Below are 17,867 nucleotides of genomic sequence, written 5' to 3'. Positions count from 1 at the left end.
GCAAAGAAATGCTGCTTGGTGACACAAATAAGCATGGCGGAAGTAATGCCCCGGATAAGATACTATTCATTTAAGTACTCATTTAAGTAAGTGTTGTTATTATATTTATTAGTTTTTTTTTATATTTATTTATTAATCATATTATATACTTAGATCTATTTGTGTACACTAGTTTATGTATCACTCAACTTCGGTTTGCCGACGATGTAGTCATAATGGCAGAGACTCTGGGAGACCTAAATACGATGCTCAATGGCCTCAGCAGAGCTTCTCAACAGGTTGGCCTACGAATGAACATGAGCAAGACGAAGATTATGTCTAATGCTCATGTTCCGCTTCAACCAGTAATCGTTGAGAACACTGCACTCGAAATTGTTGACGAATACGTATACCTAGGACACACGATCCAGTTAGGTAGGTCCAATTTCGAGAAGGAGGTGAACCGCCGAATCCAACTCGGATGGGCAGCGTTCGGGAAACTTCGTGCCATCTTTTCGTCAAAAATCCCTCAGTGCCTGAAGACGAAAGTCTTCGAACAGTGCGTGTTGCCAGTGATGACCTATGGCTCTGAAACATGGTCGTTAACTATGGGCCTCATAAGAAGGCTTAGAGTCACTCAGCGGGCGATGGAGAGAGCTATGCTCGGAGTATCTCTACGCGATCGAATCAGAAATGTGGAGATTCGTAGAAGAACCAAAGTTACCGACATAGCTCAACGAGTCGCGAAGCTTAAGTGGCAATGGGCCGGGCACATAGTTCGGAGAAAGGATGGACGTTGGGGTCCCAAGGTGCTGGAATGGCAGCCCCGTACTGGTAAGCGCAGCGTTGGTCGACCCCCAACGAGGTGGACAGACGACATTAAGCGCGTCGCAGGTAGCCGTTGGATCCAAGCGGCTCAGAATCGTGGAACTTGGAACTCCCTACAAAAGACCTATGTCCAGCAGTGGACGTCTATCGGTTGATGTGATGATGATGATGAGTTTATGTATTAGTATGTAGTTATTCGCATGTATGTATTTTAAAATTTGTACCACCAGCAGTCTGTTCTCCTCTTCTTTTTTTCCTAAATCAATTGTTGTCTGGCAGAGATCGCTATTAAGCGATAAGGCCGCCTTTTGTATTCTACTTCTTTCGATATGTTTCTGTTTTTATTATATTTTATTTATGTTAATGTTGTGGTATACTAATAAAGAGTTTAATAATAATAATAATAAGATCTATCAGCAAAATGTCTATCTCTGCTAATCTGTGAGCACACCAATATATCATTTACTTTAAAGAATTTTACGAAAGATGAAGTTTCCCAGCAGACAGCTCTGCTCTCATAACCCACGAGATAGAAAACGATTGTGAAATTGTTAAATGTTCACGTTGAAAAAGAGCAACTGACGAGTTTATTGCGTGGTAAAACCTACCTTCCCAATCGGCGTCTTCAATCTTTACAAACCGACAGACATAAAGCTTTCAAAGTAGTTTTATATTAGCCCTGCTTAAAATAAACAATTGGGCTTAGAATTTTGACTTTGTTTTAAGCTTCAAATAAGGCCTACTGGTGATAAATAAATTTTAGAGTATTTAGAGCGAGATTTTTGCCTCTGCTTTTAAAACTGCGTTTTGAGTTACGCCGCTTTATTTAACACGTTGGTACGTATACGTACAACGTGCCTAGGTGGGTAAACTCATTATCCGCGACCTGAATCTGCCGTTAACACACTGGATTAGCTCCATTATGCGCTCCGGTTTACACTTTGCCAGACTTGCTCTTTAATTAATGACACTAAATAGGAAGTTTATCCAGCACGCTTGTCCTCGGTTGTTCATTAGCAAACTTTAAACATGCTTTAAACAATGCGAGACGTCTTAATTCTGCTTAACTCTCATTGTTGCTCATACTTATTGTTGTCTTGTTTTTTTTTTTATTACGAGCTACTACTGCAGCTTTGCTTCCGAGAATATTTTTTTTATAAGCTGAGTCATACCTTTAAATTGGAAAGCAGACCAACTGAAGCTGCTCCTCAGTTTCAATTATTGTCCTAATCCTTACCGTGGTTCGACGGCCGATTGGCGGAGTGGGTAGTGATCCTGCTTTTTCAGTCCAAGGATAATATCATAACAAATAAACCGTAATTTTTTGAATCAAATTCCTATAACTTATAGTTCGTAGTCAGAATGCTAACATTAGATCCATAAATCAATTAATTTGATTGTATAAACTCACGTTACTCTGAATTCCCGGGGATCGAATTCGGCCTATCGAAAGAGAAGCTGTAGTATTAACCACTACAGTATCTCCGCTTACTATGTTACCAACGCTTACATAACATGGATAGTTGATAAGCGAAGTTTATTAATAATGTCCTAGGATACGGATGGAGGCATATTGATTTCCAGCTATTTGGACCGCATATCCGACCGAGCGAAGTCAGCCACAACTATTGCTAGTTGCGGCAGGATCGGAACGACAACTTTGCGATAGTTGCCAGCGGAATTCCGCGATGGGAAGCAATGGACGCGTGGTGCAAACTAAACTGTGTCAACGTTTACGTTAAACTACGCGATATTGTTCATAACCTGCAGGTGTAATATTGACTTTGTTGGTTTTAATATTAAATAGTTTATACGCTGATAGAGGGAGAATTATGAGAAAAGTGAAAAGTAGGTATGTTAGATGAAGCTACTAGTCTAGTCGATAAGTTGAAAATGGTACAAAGAAAGAGAAAATTGCATGAGTTAATATTATTGATATTATTTAAGAATGACTTTTTTTATTTGATTTTAATCTACTTGTATTTTGACTTAACTGCCTATTTTCTTTTCATTATATTATGTTTTTTTTTATTGCACGGAATACTAATTTATTGTTTTGTAACCTAAAATGTAACATAAAATGTAAAACTAAATAAAATCTAAAAAAAACCACCGCAGCGATGCACAGTTCCTAAGATGCTGGCATTTTTTTATTATTTCATATTATATAATTGTAAGTTGCACGCCAAATTAATGGTAATACACTATTTCAATAAACAAAGCTAAATTGTAACATCTGATTATCTACGTGTATTTATGCAATAAATCAAATAAATCTAATTTATTATTATTTTTATTATTTGGGATTGGGTTTTTCTATACTAGTCCAGAGATAGAAAATTGCTGTCCATGATTAGTAAAAGCTCGCAAAACTGTATATATATATATACTGTGTAGCAATATTTTATATTAATTAATATAAAATATCTGCTACTAGATATTTTATATTAATTAATAGATAGATAGATACAACAGCGTATGTGCTTATAGTAATTAATTAATATAAAATATCTCCTAAACTATGCAAACAAATAAATCCTGTCAAAATTAAGATTTTTTTGGTAACTCACTGTCTAATTTCTTGTAAGCATTTTAAGCCTAAAAATTACAATTGAAAATCCCATTTTATTCGTCTTTATGTATTAGAGATAGGTACCTAGATGGTCCTGAGGACTTGTTTTTAGATCTGCGAAAGACTAAACATCAACACTTTTGTAGAACACATGCGGATAACACGGATTGGCAATGTTATTTTATAAGACTGAACACTTATTATTTATCAAAATATTATATGATATCCACCAATCCGCACTGGGCCAGCGTGGTGGACTACGTTTTAAGCCCTTCATGTTGTAAGAGGAGACCCATGCCCAGTAGTGGGCTGGTAATGGGTTGATATGATTATTTATTAAAACCTGTGCAGAAGTTTCAAAGTATACTGAATTACAAATAAAAATAAAAAGTGTGTGCGTGTAACATTTACGCGCGATTGAAGTAAAACTTTTATTATTATTTATTGATGAAGAAGTAAAATGTTCCTGGGACTCCGCCATTTTATATTCTATTTAAAACTCATTGATATCACTTTCACATTTTATAAATATTTTCATATAGAATAATTGACAGTAGAAAATTTAAAGTGAGATCAGCACATGTCAATATAACCTTGTCATTGAATATTATAGAATGACGCAATCGTCAGATTTTTTTTTTTATTTATTTGTTACAAAAGTAATAAATAAACAAGTATATTTAGAGATTTTCAAAAACTTTTAATTAATTTAAAATAATTTTATTAAAACTTTTGCATTCACTTTGCTGTTAACATTTGATCCATTTGAAAATATTGGAAATAAATAATCCTAATTGATTATGATATTTATAAGTCAAGAAGCGTACATGACATATACTTACGATCAATCCAAATTATTATTTTTAAATAGCGGAAACTACACAGACGTCTGACATAAGCGTTACTTCCGTCAGAAAAATTTGAGTTAGGTACTCCCTAGTCGCGCCTTAAGAAGTTTTACTTCAAAACAAAAAACGTAAAGATAATCGTCAACCGATTACCGGCCCACAACAAGACAGGACACTGATATCCACTAAGAAGGACAGGGGCGTAGGCCGTAGTTAGTGCGTATTATGGGGAACTAAATATATAAAATAAATAAATATACTACGACAATACACACATCGCCATCTAGCCCCAAAGTAAGCGTAGCTTGTGTTATGGCTACTAAGGTGACTGATGAATATTTTTATGAATAACATACAGAAATACTTATAATATAAAATATATATAATACTACTATATACTACTACTACTACTTTGGACGTTTCAAAAGTGCTTATTTTTGAATATATAATAAACACCCAGACACTGATAAACATTCATGTTCATCAAACATTTTCCAGTTGTGGGAATCGAGCCCACGGCCTTGTACTCAGATAGCAAAGTCGCTGCCCACTGCGCCAATCGGCCGTCAAATGGCATGGCATGCCGGTTTGCTCGTTTTCTTTCACAAGTACCTAACGTAAAATTTATTTTTTGTCGGTTTCACTAAGTTGGCGAGAATTAATATAAGTATATATGGTTTGGGTGTTTTAATTTTTTTTGTTTTTGGTAGGTTCAATTTCGAGAAAGAGTCGAACTGCCGAATCAAATTGGTAACAGGTAGGGCTGCGTTCGGGGAACTTCGTGACATGTTTTCGTCTAAAATCCCTCAGTGCCTGAAACGTGGTCGCTTACTATCGGCGTTATAAGAAGGCACAAGAGTCACTCGGCGAGCGTTTAAAATGCCTATGCTAGGAGTCAGTGGTGTGCACTTCATACATGCACAAAAGCACTGCATACCCAATTTATTTTATATAACCCGTATTGGAAAGGAATTTTTCCATTTTATGCCATGTACCTGCATTATGCATACCCTGGTCAGAAACCCTGTGCACGCCACTGCTGGGAGTGAATCTCTACGTGATTAAATGAGGAGATTCGCAAAAGAACTGGTGTTATCGACATAGCTCAAGCTCAAGTAGCAATGGACTGGGCACAAAGCTCGAAGAACCGATGGACGTTCGGGTTGCAAAGAGCTGGAACATTGACCCCGCACCAGTTAATGCAGCGTTGGTAACTTGGTCGGCCCCCAACGAGTAAGATAGACGACATCAATCGAATCTCTGAAGATGATTTAATATGGTGACATAATGACTACATAAATGATCCAATACGATAATAAATTAAAAAAAATCTGTGAACATCGGCGAATTAATTAAAATACGAATGAATTAAGTTTTCGTTAGCACATCCCTCACTCCCTTTATGTAGGAAAAAGGAAAAACGAACATCTAATCGAAATAGTGTATTTTACATTTCTCAAAAATCCATATAATATTCATTTATTCTATATAATCTATGATTACAAAAATAATGTACTTACACAATAGTTACAATTTTATTTAAAACATTATTTGAAATCATGTTTATAAAGTTTCATACATTTTAACATTTACCTCTAATAACTACTAATATTTACAATAACAGATTTTGCAACCTTATTACGGAAGACTTATCCTTAATTGACTTCATATTATTATTATGAGAGTGTAATATTAATTTACAACTACCATTAATGACATTTCAAAAAAGTTCTCACATTCTATTTGAATATTTAAATTGTTTATACGTACCTATTCAGAAACATTTCCAAAGATTATTTATTTATCGTAGAAGGCACATTACTTTTAATATAATAACTACATCAGGGATGACGAACCATTGGCACGTTTGCTACTGACATCACACAACATAAAAGTTGGCACACCATTCATTGAGCAACTAGGTATATAGTTTTATCCATATCAATAGACAGGTTAATGTAGAATATTGAATATTTATGCGATATTGAATATTGGTAAAATAGATCAACAAAACAATAACATTCTTTTTCTCTTACATTCGGTCAGTAAAAAACTAGATATTTTAATGGCAGTCATAAAAATTTACGGTGAAAAAAAGTTATACTATTATATTTTTTTTATTTTTATAGGAAGTATAACAGATTATTAATTATATTATTTTTTCTACTTAGATAACGTTAATCATCGGGGATATGTATTAAGACTGTTTCTTGTTTCAAATGCCTATCACACTAAGATTAATTTATTGTTGGCACAATCACGGTCAAATTAAAAAATAAATGAAAAAATTGGCACATATGTAGATAAAGGTTCGCTCATCCCTGACCTGCATTATAATTTACAAAGATAGTTTTCCTCTTGCATTCTATAATTGATTCCTTCCTATAACATTCTCCACTCTTGCGGAAAATGTATGTCTGTAGTTATTGACATTTAAGCACATAATATTTAGAATCTGGTTTTTCCTATCGTACAATCTCTTGGTATGCACTTGGGCTATATATATTATCAAAAAATTAAATATAGTGAAACGTGTCAAAACTATGCATGTATGTATGGGAAACAAAGAACATTAACGTTAAATCAAAACATTTTGTTTATAAAAATTACTCTCACAATTTATATCAATTAAAATGTCTTCGCACTAACCTGCAATGGAGCAGCCACCATGGGTCTATGCTCTAATTATCTCTTCCTTATAAAAGTGGAGGCCTGTGACCAGTTAAAGTAAATTAATAGTCTGAGGATGACGGCGGTGACTTTATCATATCATATATTTATAAATATGTGATACCAAAATTTAAGAAATAGTCTACACATACGCTAGAAGTAGGTACCTACCGTTTTTTTTAATTTGAGCACCACATTAAAATTTGAGATGTAGGTGAACAAATAATAAATTTTATTGAACTTTAAAACTTGAGAATATTTATGTTTTACTTTCATTCACAATATTATTTTTATAGCATTAATTAATTGATGAAAACGTTTATCATTATCATGTAGGTATGTAAAGAAAGAAATTATGTACACGCAGAAAGAATTACTGGAAAAATAAAAGGTCGACATTTACCTGGTAACGAAATTTTGGTATTTTTAATACCCTGCTTCTTTTGGAAACAAAAAATACTCGCATCTTAGTCAATAGTCGGTTATAGTGAATACATAAATATTTTATATGTATGTTTCTTAATAAAATAGTCTTAAATTCAAAGTATAATTAAATATGTTAAGCTAATATGTAAGATCTTTAAGTGCTTACTCCCCAATATTTTGTATATTTCTGTCGCGGTAGGCAAAATGTCGCATTAACATGCAGGAAAGTACACTGTATTTTATATAGGAATATATAATATATTATTAATTATAAATATATACAAATTAAACAAGCTATTTGCAGAATCGCTATAAAATATATGTTACCCTTGGCAAGCGCTGTAACTAATATAATGGCAAACAGCTATAACTGCAAATATAAAAACTAAATGAGATATTTCTTATTTGTATCTAACATGATTGCCATATTCGATTATTTCAAGGCTAATTGGCTTAACCTCTGCCGTTACTTTATTGAGACTACGATGATGAGTGACTAAATATACTACTCGCGCCATCTAGTAACGAATAGCTGTACTGAGTTGTAAAGATAATAAAACTGTCTAATAAAATAGATGGCGCTGAAAACATTTATTTCATCATAAGGAAGTTTCTTACTTGGTTTAATGCTTGAATGCCGATTTTTACGCAAAAACAGTCTAATCTTTATTCCTCGATGATGTTATTTTAATTCACTAATCGTTAGTATCAAGCCGCGGCAGAAAGCAGAGGTAAGTTTAGAACTATTATTCAAATAGGAGATGAACGTACATCCAAACGACAATTTAGCTAACTTCACTGCGATAACCCTCATATCTCCTTTGAGAAAGACTTTGTGACATCATCGTGGCCTCAACAGAAGCGTAACTACATCCAGGCTGTACAGTGTCCACACTGGCGCCGCGGTTAGAAGGTGGAGTCCCATCCGGAGAGGTCGTCGGGTGGCGGTTCGTCCGCGTCGGGTGGATATTGGTCGAAGTTGTGCGTATCAACGGCTGACTTGACGATGGGCGTGATTGGTGGGTCCAATGTACGCTGAGCCAGACCTTCCCAGTTGAAGCCGTCAAACCATCTGTAAAGATTTTCGATTTTCTCGAATTAACATCGTTATATGACCGGATTCGATTTCGGCATGCGACGCTGGAATTTGTTTTTTAATTATTTCTAGAAGTCGTCGTGTTTATGTATGTTTTAAATTTAATATTTATATGAAAGTTTACCTACACCTAGAGGAAATATCGGTAAAAAATAGTTACTAAAAAAATAACCAACTTTCTCAGTAATGTCTTCATAAATAGCATTTTATATTTATTTCAAAATTTTAATAAATCGAGGAAAGGAGAAAAAAAAGTAAAAAGAGTAACAAAGAGTAATTTTTTGTAAGACGGACGGAACTTAACTTTATTTATATAACTTTTCATTATTAAGACAATATGATTATAAGTGATTACAATCTGCACCGACGGCTTTACGCGCTTACTTCGGCACGGGGGCTGTCACCGCGAAAATTCTTTAATAGCACCTTATTAATTTGGCCCGAACCGGGTTTGGAATCTAGGATCCTTTTTTTTAGTAATCATTGACGGTCTAAGAAAAACATCGCCTATTAACAGAGAAACACTTCACATGGCATGCAAGGAGCAGGTCCTGCAACATGCCGCCCCGTGTACATCGATTTGAGGAATAGGTGTTAAGATGGGGCTTAACTCCTGTAATTACACCGGCAACCACGCTTTTCAGACCGGAACACATCATTTCCACAATGCTTCCACAAACCATGGCGATAGTACTTCCCCGGACGAGCTCCGTCACAAAAAGCTCTCCTACTCCAAAATCCTCGTGATCAGTAGCTGAACATGCTAACTAGACCAACGAAGCAGTTATAAAAACAAAACCAGATAATTACTTGTGTTTCTGTATCTCAGTGATGCCGCCTCGCTGGTATCCCAGTCGCTCGGCAGGGTTGTCACGGCACAGTTTCTTGATGAGGTTGGCTGCATTCCGCGTGATGCAGCGCGGGAACTCCACCGCGTCTATACCCTTCAGAATCTTGTTGTAGGTCTTCATTGGGTCGGTGCCCGTGAACGGTGGCGAACCGGTTAGCAGCTCGAACATTAGTACACCTGAAAAGAAATGAGAAAAGTTCAAAGTAAAAACGTTTGCGCATGACTACGATTACATAAAAGTTATAAAAACGACTTTTTTATGTTATGAAAATTAAGCTTAATTTGCAATACTCCGCGAACAGCAGGAGAATCTGTACGGTGTAATTTATAATTTATCCAATGCGTATACTCCACACCAAACAGATCCTCGGCAATGTACGAAAAAATTGCCAAATGCCTTTTATACCTTTCGTACCCTTTTTTTATATACTAGATAGGCTTTCGCTTGACAACTATCATGCCTGATGGAAGGCAATGATGCGGTCTAAGTTGCCCAGAAAATGCCTATTCACTCACGCCTTAAAGGCATTCAAGTTTTATGTACTAGGAAACCGATGCCGGAGCGAAACAATCACTTAAGAACACTTAAGAATACTGAAAGCAAAATACAAGTAAAAAGTTCATTAAGTTTTACGATGAAAATTGAGATTTATTTTCAATAATCCGCGAAAAGCAGGAAAATTTGCAGGGTACAATTTATAATTCCTTCAATCTTTAGATTCCACACCAAACTGATCTTCGGCAATGTCACCTCTGCGGACATTTCACTCCGTAATCAATTTTGCAGTGAACAGTTGTTAGGGAAATGTTGACTTAACATTGAACAATTGCTAAGTCAACATTTCCTGAGGATTCTCCAGTGTCGGGGCGAAACGAGCGTCGAGAGTACACTGCCGATTGTTTTGCTGATCTGTTTCTCGTGAAGTATAAAAATTTAAGGTATTATAAATTGCACCGAACTGCATCCCTGCTTTTCGCAGAGTATAACATGATTGAGCTTAATTTTCATTTTATATCATGAAATTCCGCCAAATAGCGCAAAGGTATGAAAGGAAGAAGGAAAACATCGCCTAAACATCGATAAAGGGTTGAATTACATTGATTACACTACCTCAATATAAACATGATATTGTGTAGTTCGGAATAAAGTTGTCACCACCGCTTCTTTTCAGGCAGGTGTCGTACGAGGCGACTAAGGAAATACAACTAAGAACACTAGCTCTATGCTAGTGCGATCATCTACTGCGATGACCAACTAGTTGGCCCAGTGTGGTGATGTCCATTGTGGTATGGTCCAGATTAGTCCAGCAGTGGACTTTTTTAGGGGATTGGTGATAGCAACGCCAGTTAAAAGCTCTGAATCATATGGGTCTAGAGAATTAAATACCTAATCGAAACTGTCCTAGTAGATGGTCCTACTGTGGTCACCAGCCCGTCTGCCCAGCGTGGTCATTATGGGCAAACCCCATTGGAAAAGGCTTTTAATCCAGCAGTGGGCTGTTACAGGATACTGATAATTAAGTACCCGGTTTTGCATATAATGTTAATCTCACCTAAGGACCAATAGTCAGCGCTGATGTCGTGTCCCCGATTCATAATGACCTCGGGCGCGACGTACTCCGGCGTGCCGCAGAAGGTCCAGGTCTTACGGCTGGCTTGCAGTTTCTTCGAGAAACCAAAGTCCACTAGCTTTACGTAGCCTTTCGAGTCGAGCAATAAGTTCTCTGGTTTGAGATCCCTGGGGAAGAGCACATCATTACAAGATAGTTCTACTGGAGCAGTTTTAGTATATCCTGGCGCAGTGGTAAGCAGGGCTACCAACCGTTCTCTCAAAAAGTGCAACTATTTGGTGGTAGAGTCACTACAAACAGACTGACTTGACGTTTCAAAAGTGCTTATTAATTAGGCCTACTTGAAATAAATGAATTTTGAATCAATCTATGGAAATCTACCAAGTATGCCACTGGTAGCGGCGCGGCGCAGCGGTGCAACATGTGGCATGCTTACTTATTCACACCAGTGCTAAATTCACACGTGTATAGTCCCTTTATGAAGTTGTAGAACTAGAAGTGTCGCTTCTCGGACGTAGTAACTGCACCGACCGGCTAATTGGCTGTTATTTAATTCTGCGCATTGAAACGCACGTGGTTCGTTAAGTTATAAAGTTGAGTTCAGTTATGTAATGTTAATTCCCAGTACATATGTCACGTGCTATAAACTTGCTTACCTGTAAATAATATTTCTAGAATGTAAATAGTGGAAAGCTTCGACAACACACGCGGTGTAAAACCTTGTAGTTGCGTCGTCAAATTGTCCTGAAACGAAACAGATTTAATTTAAAAAAATTAAGGCCGTGGCCTTCAACTCAGCCTTTATCGAATTACGAACAAGTCACAAATAACTTGGTCTTACAGATTTCTCTTTGAAAGGATGAACATAAGAACATTATTTTTTTTAATGACTGATTTCGAGTGACTAGTATTTTTCGTTGATGTCCGTGGCGCAGTGGTAAAACTGCAGTATTCTAGGAGGTCCCTGGTTCGATAACTAGCAGGGACAATTTAGCAATTTTTTTTAAGTTTGCTCTGGTCTGGTCTGATCGACACTTTTACCGTGGCTAGCTACCACACTGGAGACAAAAACGCAAAGCTAAGTGATTAAGCGTTCCGGTGCTATGAAATCGTAGGGATAATCATTATGGGTCAACATTGTTGAAATTGCTCACGTAGTAAATTAAAATAAACAACTTTGGTCATTCGCAATCATCGCGTCTTCCAGTCATTCGAGAATGCAAACCAAAAATTTCCCAACTAAGCATAATCGTTGTATGTCTATTTCTCACATAATTGTTCTATCTCTATATCTAAGAAAAGATCTAAACTAACCATAATTCAGAATTGGCTAATCTAAATGTTCACCGAAAAATAACAACTCCTAACATAAATAGTGCTTAAAACTCCTCACCTCTATCTCTCAAAATAGTCCACAGCTCCCCACCGAGACAAGTTTCCATCAGCATATACAAGTATTTACGGTCTTTAAATGTCTTGTACAACTTAACAATGAACTCGCAGTTCATTTCCGACATGATCTCCTTCTCTGACATTATGTGTTGCTGCTGTCTCGTCTCGACAATTTGAGCCTTCTTCATTTGTTTCAGGGCGAAAGATCGACTGGAGTCTCCGTGGATCTGGACCAACTCAACGCGACCGAAGCCACCGATACCCAGCGTCGCGATGATTCGAAGGTCGGAGAGTCGGAGGTTCGCGAACTCTTCGTTAAGTCTGAAAAGCAAAATGCTTAAGTTAAGTTTTTTATTTTTTGGTTCCTTAGCGTTATAGAAACCTTAACTTTTTGTGTTAATTAAGTGTATTTAGAAATATCACCAACCTATTTTTGTGTTTCCCTAAGTTATTCTTTGACGCCCGAATTACTACTACGCAAAAAATAGATGTATATCTTTTGCTCTATGTAGAACAAAAACTTTCTAACTAGCCTATGTGCTATTCTATCTCTTTGCTCATCCAGATTCGTTCAACAAACAACTTAGATAATGCATCATATAGGACAGTAAAAAAACATAATTGATATGGTACTCAGTAGTATTTCTATGGGTACTGATATGGGACCAAAAATGTCTGACTGTGGTGGTTAAACAATGTTATCGTATCCCCAAATAAGGCTAGTATACTTTGTTTTCACTATCACGTACCCAGAGCAGAACTATCCACTGCCCTAAAAGGCGATTATTGATGTGTTATAACAGAGTCGCAAGCTAAAGCTATTAGATTTTGAAATTCATTAGACCTTGCTTTAATTAGTCGAAAATTAAAGTGCAATCGCCTCAAATCAATAGTCGTTTATCACGTACCGAAGTGCAGCTGCATTGTTTCTGTTGACAATAATGGCGATAAAACCGCGGGAATCATCAATTGTGCCGGAGTAGCGGCAAAAAGGTTTAAGTTTCTATGCCAAAGAGGAAAGTTAATAACCCGCGATTTACTTCCACTGTTCAATACTAATTTCTTTAACCATCGCGGTCGATAGATAGTGAAAGTGATAAGCGTTAACTGTAACGTTCAGTTTCGTAATCCGTTTGGAAAATATTATATGTAAAGTACTGCTAGCGTTTTAAAAGTAAAAGTTCAATGTCAGTTCATTACGAATTAGTTTTCCGTTGCTCGAATACGTATAGTAATTGCATTTATGAACATTCGTTGAAATAATATACTAAAGCAATTGCGCATGTATTCTAGTGAAATCGATTTTCAGGACCATCTAAATTTCAATTACATGACATATCTTCTTTAGTTGGGTTGTAACACAGTACTGTAATTAGTTCAAAGAATAACTTTCCGGTATCCATTGTAAGTAGTTTGTCTTCTTTTACTTCTAAATCTTGAAATAGATTTACCACCTTGCCATTTCGAAACAAAAATGTTCTTAATAGGCGTTAATTAAAAACTAAATGTGTTGTAAATTAAAATTACGCTAATGACTTACCGTAAAACATATCCAAGTTTGCATTAACAGAAATACAACATATTATTATCTATTGAACGAATTGACAAAGCCTCACTCCCAAAATAGTTCGCGAACGTTTCAAAAATAAAGCATCTAATACAATAGCCTAATTATAGATACTGTATACGCATTCTTGTAAAACCTATTGTTGTCCGTATCGGTCTTAGTTAGAAGTTTTTGTGAACTTGATTCAAGAACTTATGTTAATGTACACCTACCCTTCTTACAATGTAGTACCATTGTAAGACAAACATTGCGTGACCTAGTTCCGATACCATTATATCTTTTTAACTAGGTACATAAATCAATGAATGTGTAGGTCCTAAGTTTGGCCTTTATATCCTAGACTTTAAATAGAATGTTAATAGTACTAAAAGACAGTAGACACTGGTTAATAAATCACTAACATACGATGTGTATCGTTAATTTTAAACGATTTTTTATATTAGTATCTTGTAGCTACTGTTATCGCAAGCAGAAGACAGATCATTTTAATGAACTACTTCCAAGCAGTAGTAGTAGTAGTGTCTCATCATACCTTTATATGAAGGATATAGAGATATGGCTGCACTTATATGTGTGGATGAGCTAAAGTTTTGGCTCCAGTTTAAAAATTAACGATAAAAAAGATCACACATTTGTTAAAAATGTAACAGATCATCATCTTCCTAAGGTCGAGTAGAAAATTCAAGTAAAATATAATATTTATACTAGTTTTTTTTTTCTTTATTCTTTCTAATACTAAAATTTGAACCAAGATATGCCTCTAAGTAGCATACTTCACGGTCACGTTTTGATATTAAGGTATTTTAACTGTCAAGTTGTAAAGTTGAATAAGCCGCGTGGATTGGTTCTAATAATATTCGAACATTTAAAAAAAAAAAAAATCCATCAAAGTCACAGGATCTTCTAAATAATCCTTAACTTACCTTTGCCTATCATCACCCTCGTCCTTGTATTTGCTACGGATCTCATCCAAGGTTGATATGAGCTGATTGAAGGTTTCCCTGTCGATGACCAGACAAGTGGTGCCGTTCGGAGAGTCGCAAATGATGTTCGCCGTTCGAAGATCGTCCCTAGAACATTACACAAGTTGTTATTAATATTTATTTATTTTTACTTATTAGAATCATGCATTGAATTAAGAATATATGAAATCCAGATTCAACCATTATTGTTTGCAGTGAATTGTGTCCAAAAACAAGTCTCTTGCACCCGCTGAATTTTAGCTAGCACGCAATCAAATTTTTTTCCCATTTTCCCATTTTATGGTGAAAGTTTAGAAGATTAGAGGTAAAATAAAATAATTACTGTAAACTGCTAAATGGTATGAAGCGACTAACCGTTTGTTCGGGAAACCATTCTAAAGTGCAGTGGTTTTTGATGCTTCAATATTCGTCGTTTCTTAATTCTGTGTTTGCATGTAACTATAATATGTTGTTAGGAAATATATATATAGCTGTATAAAACGATCAGAATACAGTTGTCACCGCCCTTGTCTGCCATAATTGTCGTACGAGGCGACTAAGGGAATACAATCAGTTGTATGTTGTTTAGTTGTAACGGGCAGCAGCGTCCTCCACGCTGTTTCTAACATCTATCTGCGATCACCAACTCGTTTGCTTTTGTGGTGATTATGGGCGAACCCTCCCGATGTGAGAGGCCTTTAGTCCAGCAGTGGATAAATTATTCATTACCTGAGGTATTTTTATATGGACAACATTTTTTTTTTTAATGGCAACTAAAGATTACAAGTTCTTTGAACGTAACATACTCTGTCTTTTTCCGAAAAAGTGCATTCCATTTTAATATATCTTCATTTTAAAATTTCTTTAAAATTTAAAAATCCTAGTCAAGCGAATATTTATTAAGAATAAAAGATTCATAATTAAAAATATTACCCTTGTAAAGCTTTCTCGCCAAAGAAATCTCCTTTCGTGAGAGTTCTAATGAATTTCTCATCGTTGCTATTTGGTTGTTTCTGAGTTACTTTGACCTGAAATGAAGAAAAAAATAACATAAACAACTATCGTAATTTATTGTATAGGCTTCTTAGAACAAGACCGTTCAAATGTTTCGCTGTTATCTTATACTCTAATGAGTATAATTATTTGAGTAAACCAAAACAAGTACCGATAAAAGGGCACTGGAGCGGTCAAGCAATGAGTTAGATTTTCCTCGTAATTTGTAGAGCTGTTGACATGTATAGATATCAAATAAAAAAAACATTCGTTAATAAGGCTTTAGTATTATGTATACGATTAAAAACAATATTAATTCTATATTCTAGCTCGTATATTGAGGAAGGAAGTATTTTTCCAAGTATTTTTAACGTATAGTGTAGTTTGAAACACCCTTTTTAGCGTTTTCTTACTTAAGCTACTTATATATAGAACTTCAGGAGGCTCTATATACAACGTGTAACCGAATTACGAAATAGTATTGAAGGTGCATAAGAATATTTCATAAGGAATCAACCTGTAAAAATAATAAATCAAAAGAAGCATATTTCCTTTTTCATACATACAAATTCAAATCATTCTAAGTGTTTACTTATGCCAACCCTATTGAAGATAAAAGACCGACACTTGCATAGTACCTACGCTACACAACCCGCAGCTAATAAAGCAACCCGAGTCACTGATTTCCGTCAGTAAATACTATGGCACTCTAAAACTGTTTCACAGATAATATATAAAAAGTACCATTAAAGCCTGCGAAGTAATATTTTGGTTTACGTTGTAGGTATGTTTATTTTTTTTGCTTGGTGGACAATCAATAGCTTGTAATGAATAATTAGAAAACGTGATTTAGTTAACCTAACGATCATGAAAATTTAATTGTGTTTTGTAACTAATATTAATGTAGAATTGATAGCCTAGTGGTAAGTCGTCGGTTTCCCTACGGGGGGACCGAGTTCGATTCCCGGCCTCCTCTTCCCGAGATGTTCCTTCTCTAGTCCAGCAGTGGACGGTTATATGCTATTGATGGTAGCAACGTCAGTTTAAAGTTACGTCGTTAATTCAATTACGATCTGTCAAGACAGAAATAAGCAAACAATTTCTGTATTTGTTAACTAAAAGTCTAGATCAAGTTTTCCTTGATCTTAGCCTTATTCGTGGTCTTAAAATAACAATGTAAGAGATCACTCTCCCTCGAACTTAGTTACCGCAATGATTACCTAACTCTTCTATATGTACAAATAAAGTAGACAAAGAATCCAATGAATTTCAATTACCGCTGAACAAAGATTTGTATAGACTTGCAGACGCTACTTTAATTTTGGGACAACATTATTGATGTTGATGTTGAGTTGGATTTTAACGACTAAATTGCAACGAGTTATTTTTTATTTTGACCGATCTCAGTTTTGTTTGTTAGTCCGTATTTTGGAAACTAAAAAGTTATGATCTGAACTATACCTACGAACCGGTCGTTACAGGACACACAGGTCGTTACAGGGTCCTAATTAAAATACTTTTCATGCATAATTTCTATCCTCAGCATTTTCCTAAAAAGTTATTAGGCAGTTTTTGTATTACATAGGTAGGTAGAATCTTAGAGGTAGGCAGGTATATAGATACCTACCTACCTCTAAGATTCTATAGAGCTATAGGGCTAATTTATAATCGGTAGCTTAAAACTTATCGCTTCATAGCGATTTCTTCCAGGCAACCAATGGCGGAGATAAAAATACACAAAATAGTTAGTTAGTTAGTGCATATACCCATAAAATAATATTTCATTGCCTAAATAAATATATATAAAACAATATTTGTAACTAAAGACGAATAAATAAATAAGTAACTACCACTACAAATATACTATATAATAATAATATAATAAATTAAATATGAAACAAAATAAATAAAATTCATAATAATCCTAAAACTAAAATAATAAAAAATGTAGTAGTGGGAGCTATCACGGGTCATCAGATGATTGAAACCAAAAGTGATCTTTCACAAGTTTTTTAAAGAAGTATTAAGATTTACCTACAGAATTTGTATAATAAAATGTTGGTCTACAGGCAAAATATCCCATCAAAATATCATAGGTAAGCCCATCAACTCG

General features: G+C 35.4%; 1 protein-coding gene across 5 annotated transcripts in view; it reads right to left on the bottom strand.

Moving 5' to 3' along the window:
* Positions 1–5,785: 5,785 nt before the first annotated feature.
* The window catches only part of LOC120631169 (cGMP-dependent protein kinase, isozyme 2 forms cD4/T1/T3A/T3B), a 205,347-nt gene continuing 193,265 nt past the window's right edge, over positions 5,786–17,867 (bottom strand). For 3 of the 5 annotated variants that reach the window (XM_039900630.1, XM_039900629.1, XM_039900631.1), the window contains 7 exons: positions 15,695–15,789; positions 14,723–14,869; positions 12,234–12,553; positions 11,497–11,584; positions 10,823–11,007; positions 9,230–9,446; positions 8,230–8,395 (listed from right to left, as the gene is read on the bottom strand). In XM_039900630.1, coding sequence (XP_039756564.1) covers positions 8,230–8,395; positions 9,230–9,446; positions 10,823–11,007; positions 11,497–11,584; positions 12,234–12,553; positions 14,723–14,869; positions 15,695–15,789 — 1,218 coding nt within the window. Of the gene's footprint in view, positions 8,396–9,229; positions 9,447–10,822; positions 11,008–11,496; positions 11,585–12,233; positions 12,554–14,722; positions 14,870–15,694; positions 15,790–17,867 lie in introns of all 5 variants that reach the window. The other 2 variants (XM_039900627.1, XM_039900628.1) reach the window with 1 other exon arrangement.

The sequence above is a fragment of the Pararge aegeria genome, chromosome 17 (genome assembly GCF_905163445.1).
Source record: "Pararge aegeria chromosome 17, ilParAegt1.1, whole genome shotgun sequence".
Classification (NCBI taxonomy): Eukaryota; Metazoa; Arthropoda; class Insecta; order Lepidoptera; family Nymphalidae; genus Pararge; species Pararge aegeria.
This window is presented reverse-complemented; position numbering and strand designations above follow the sequence as displayed.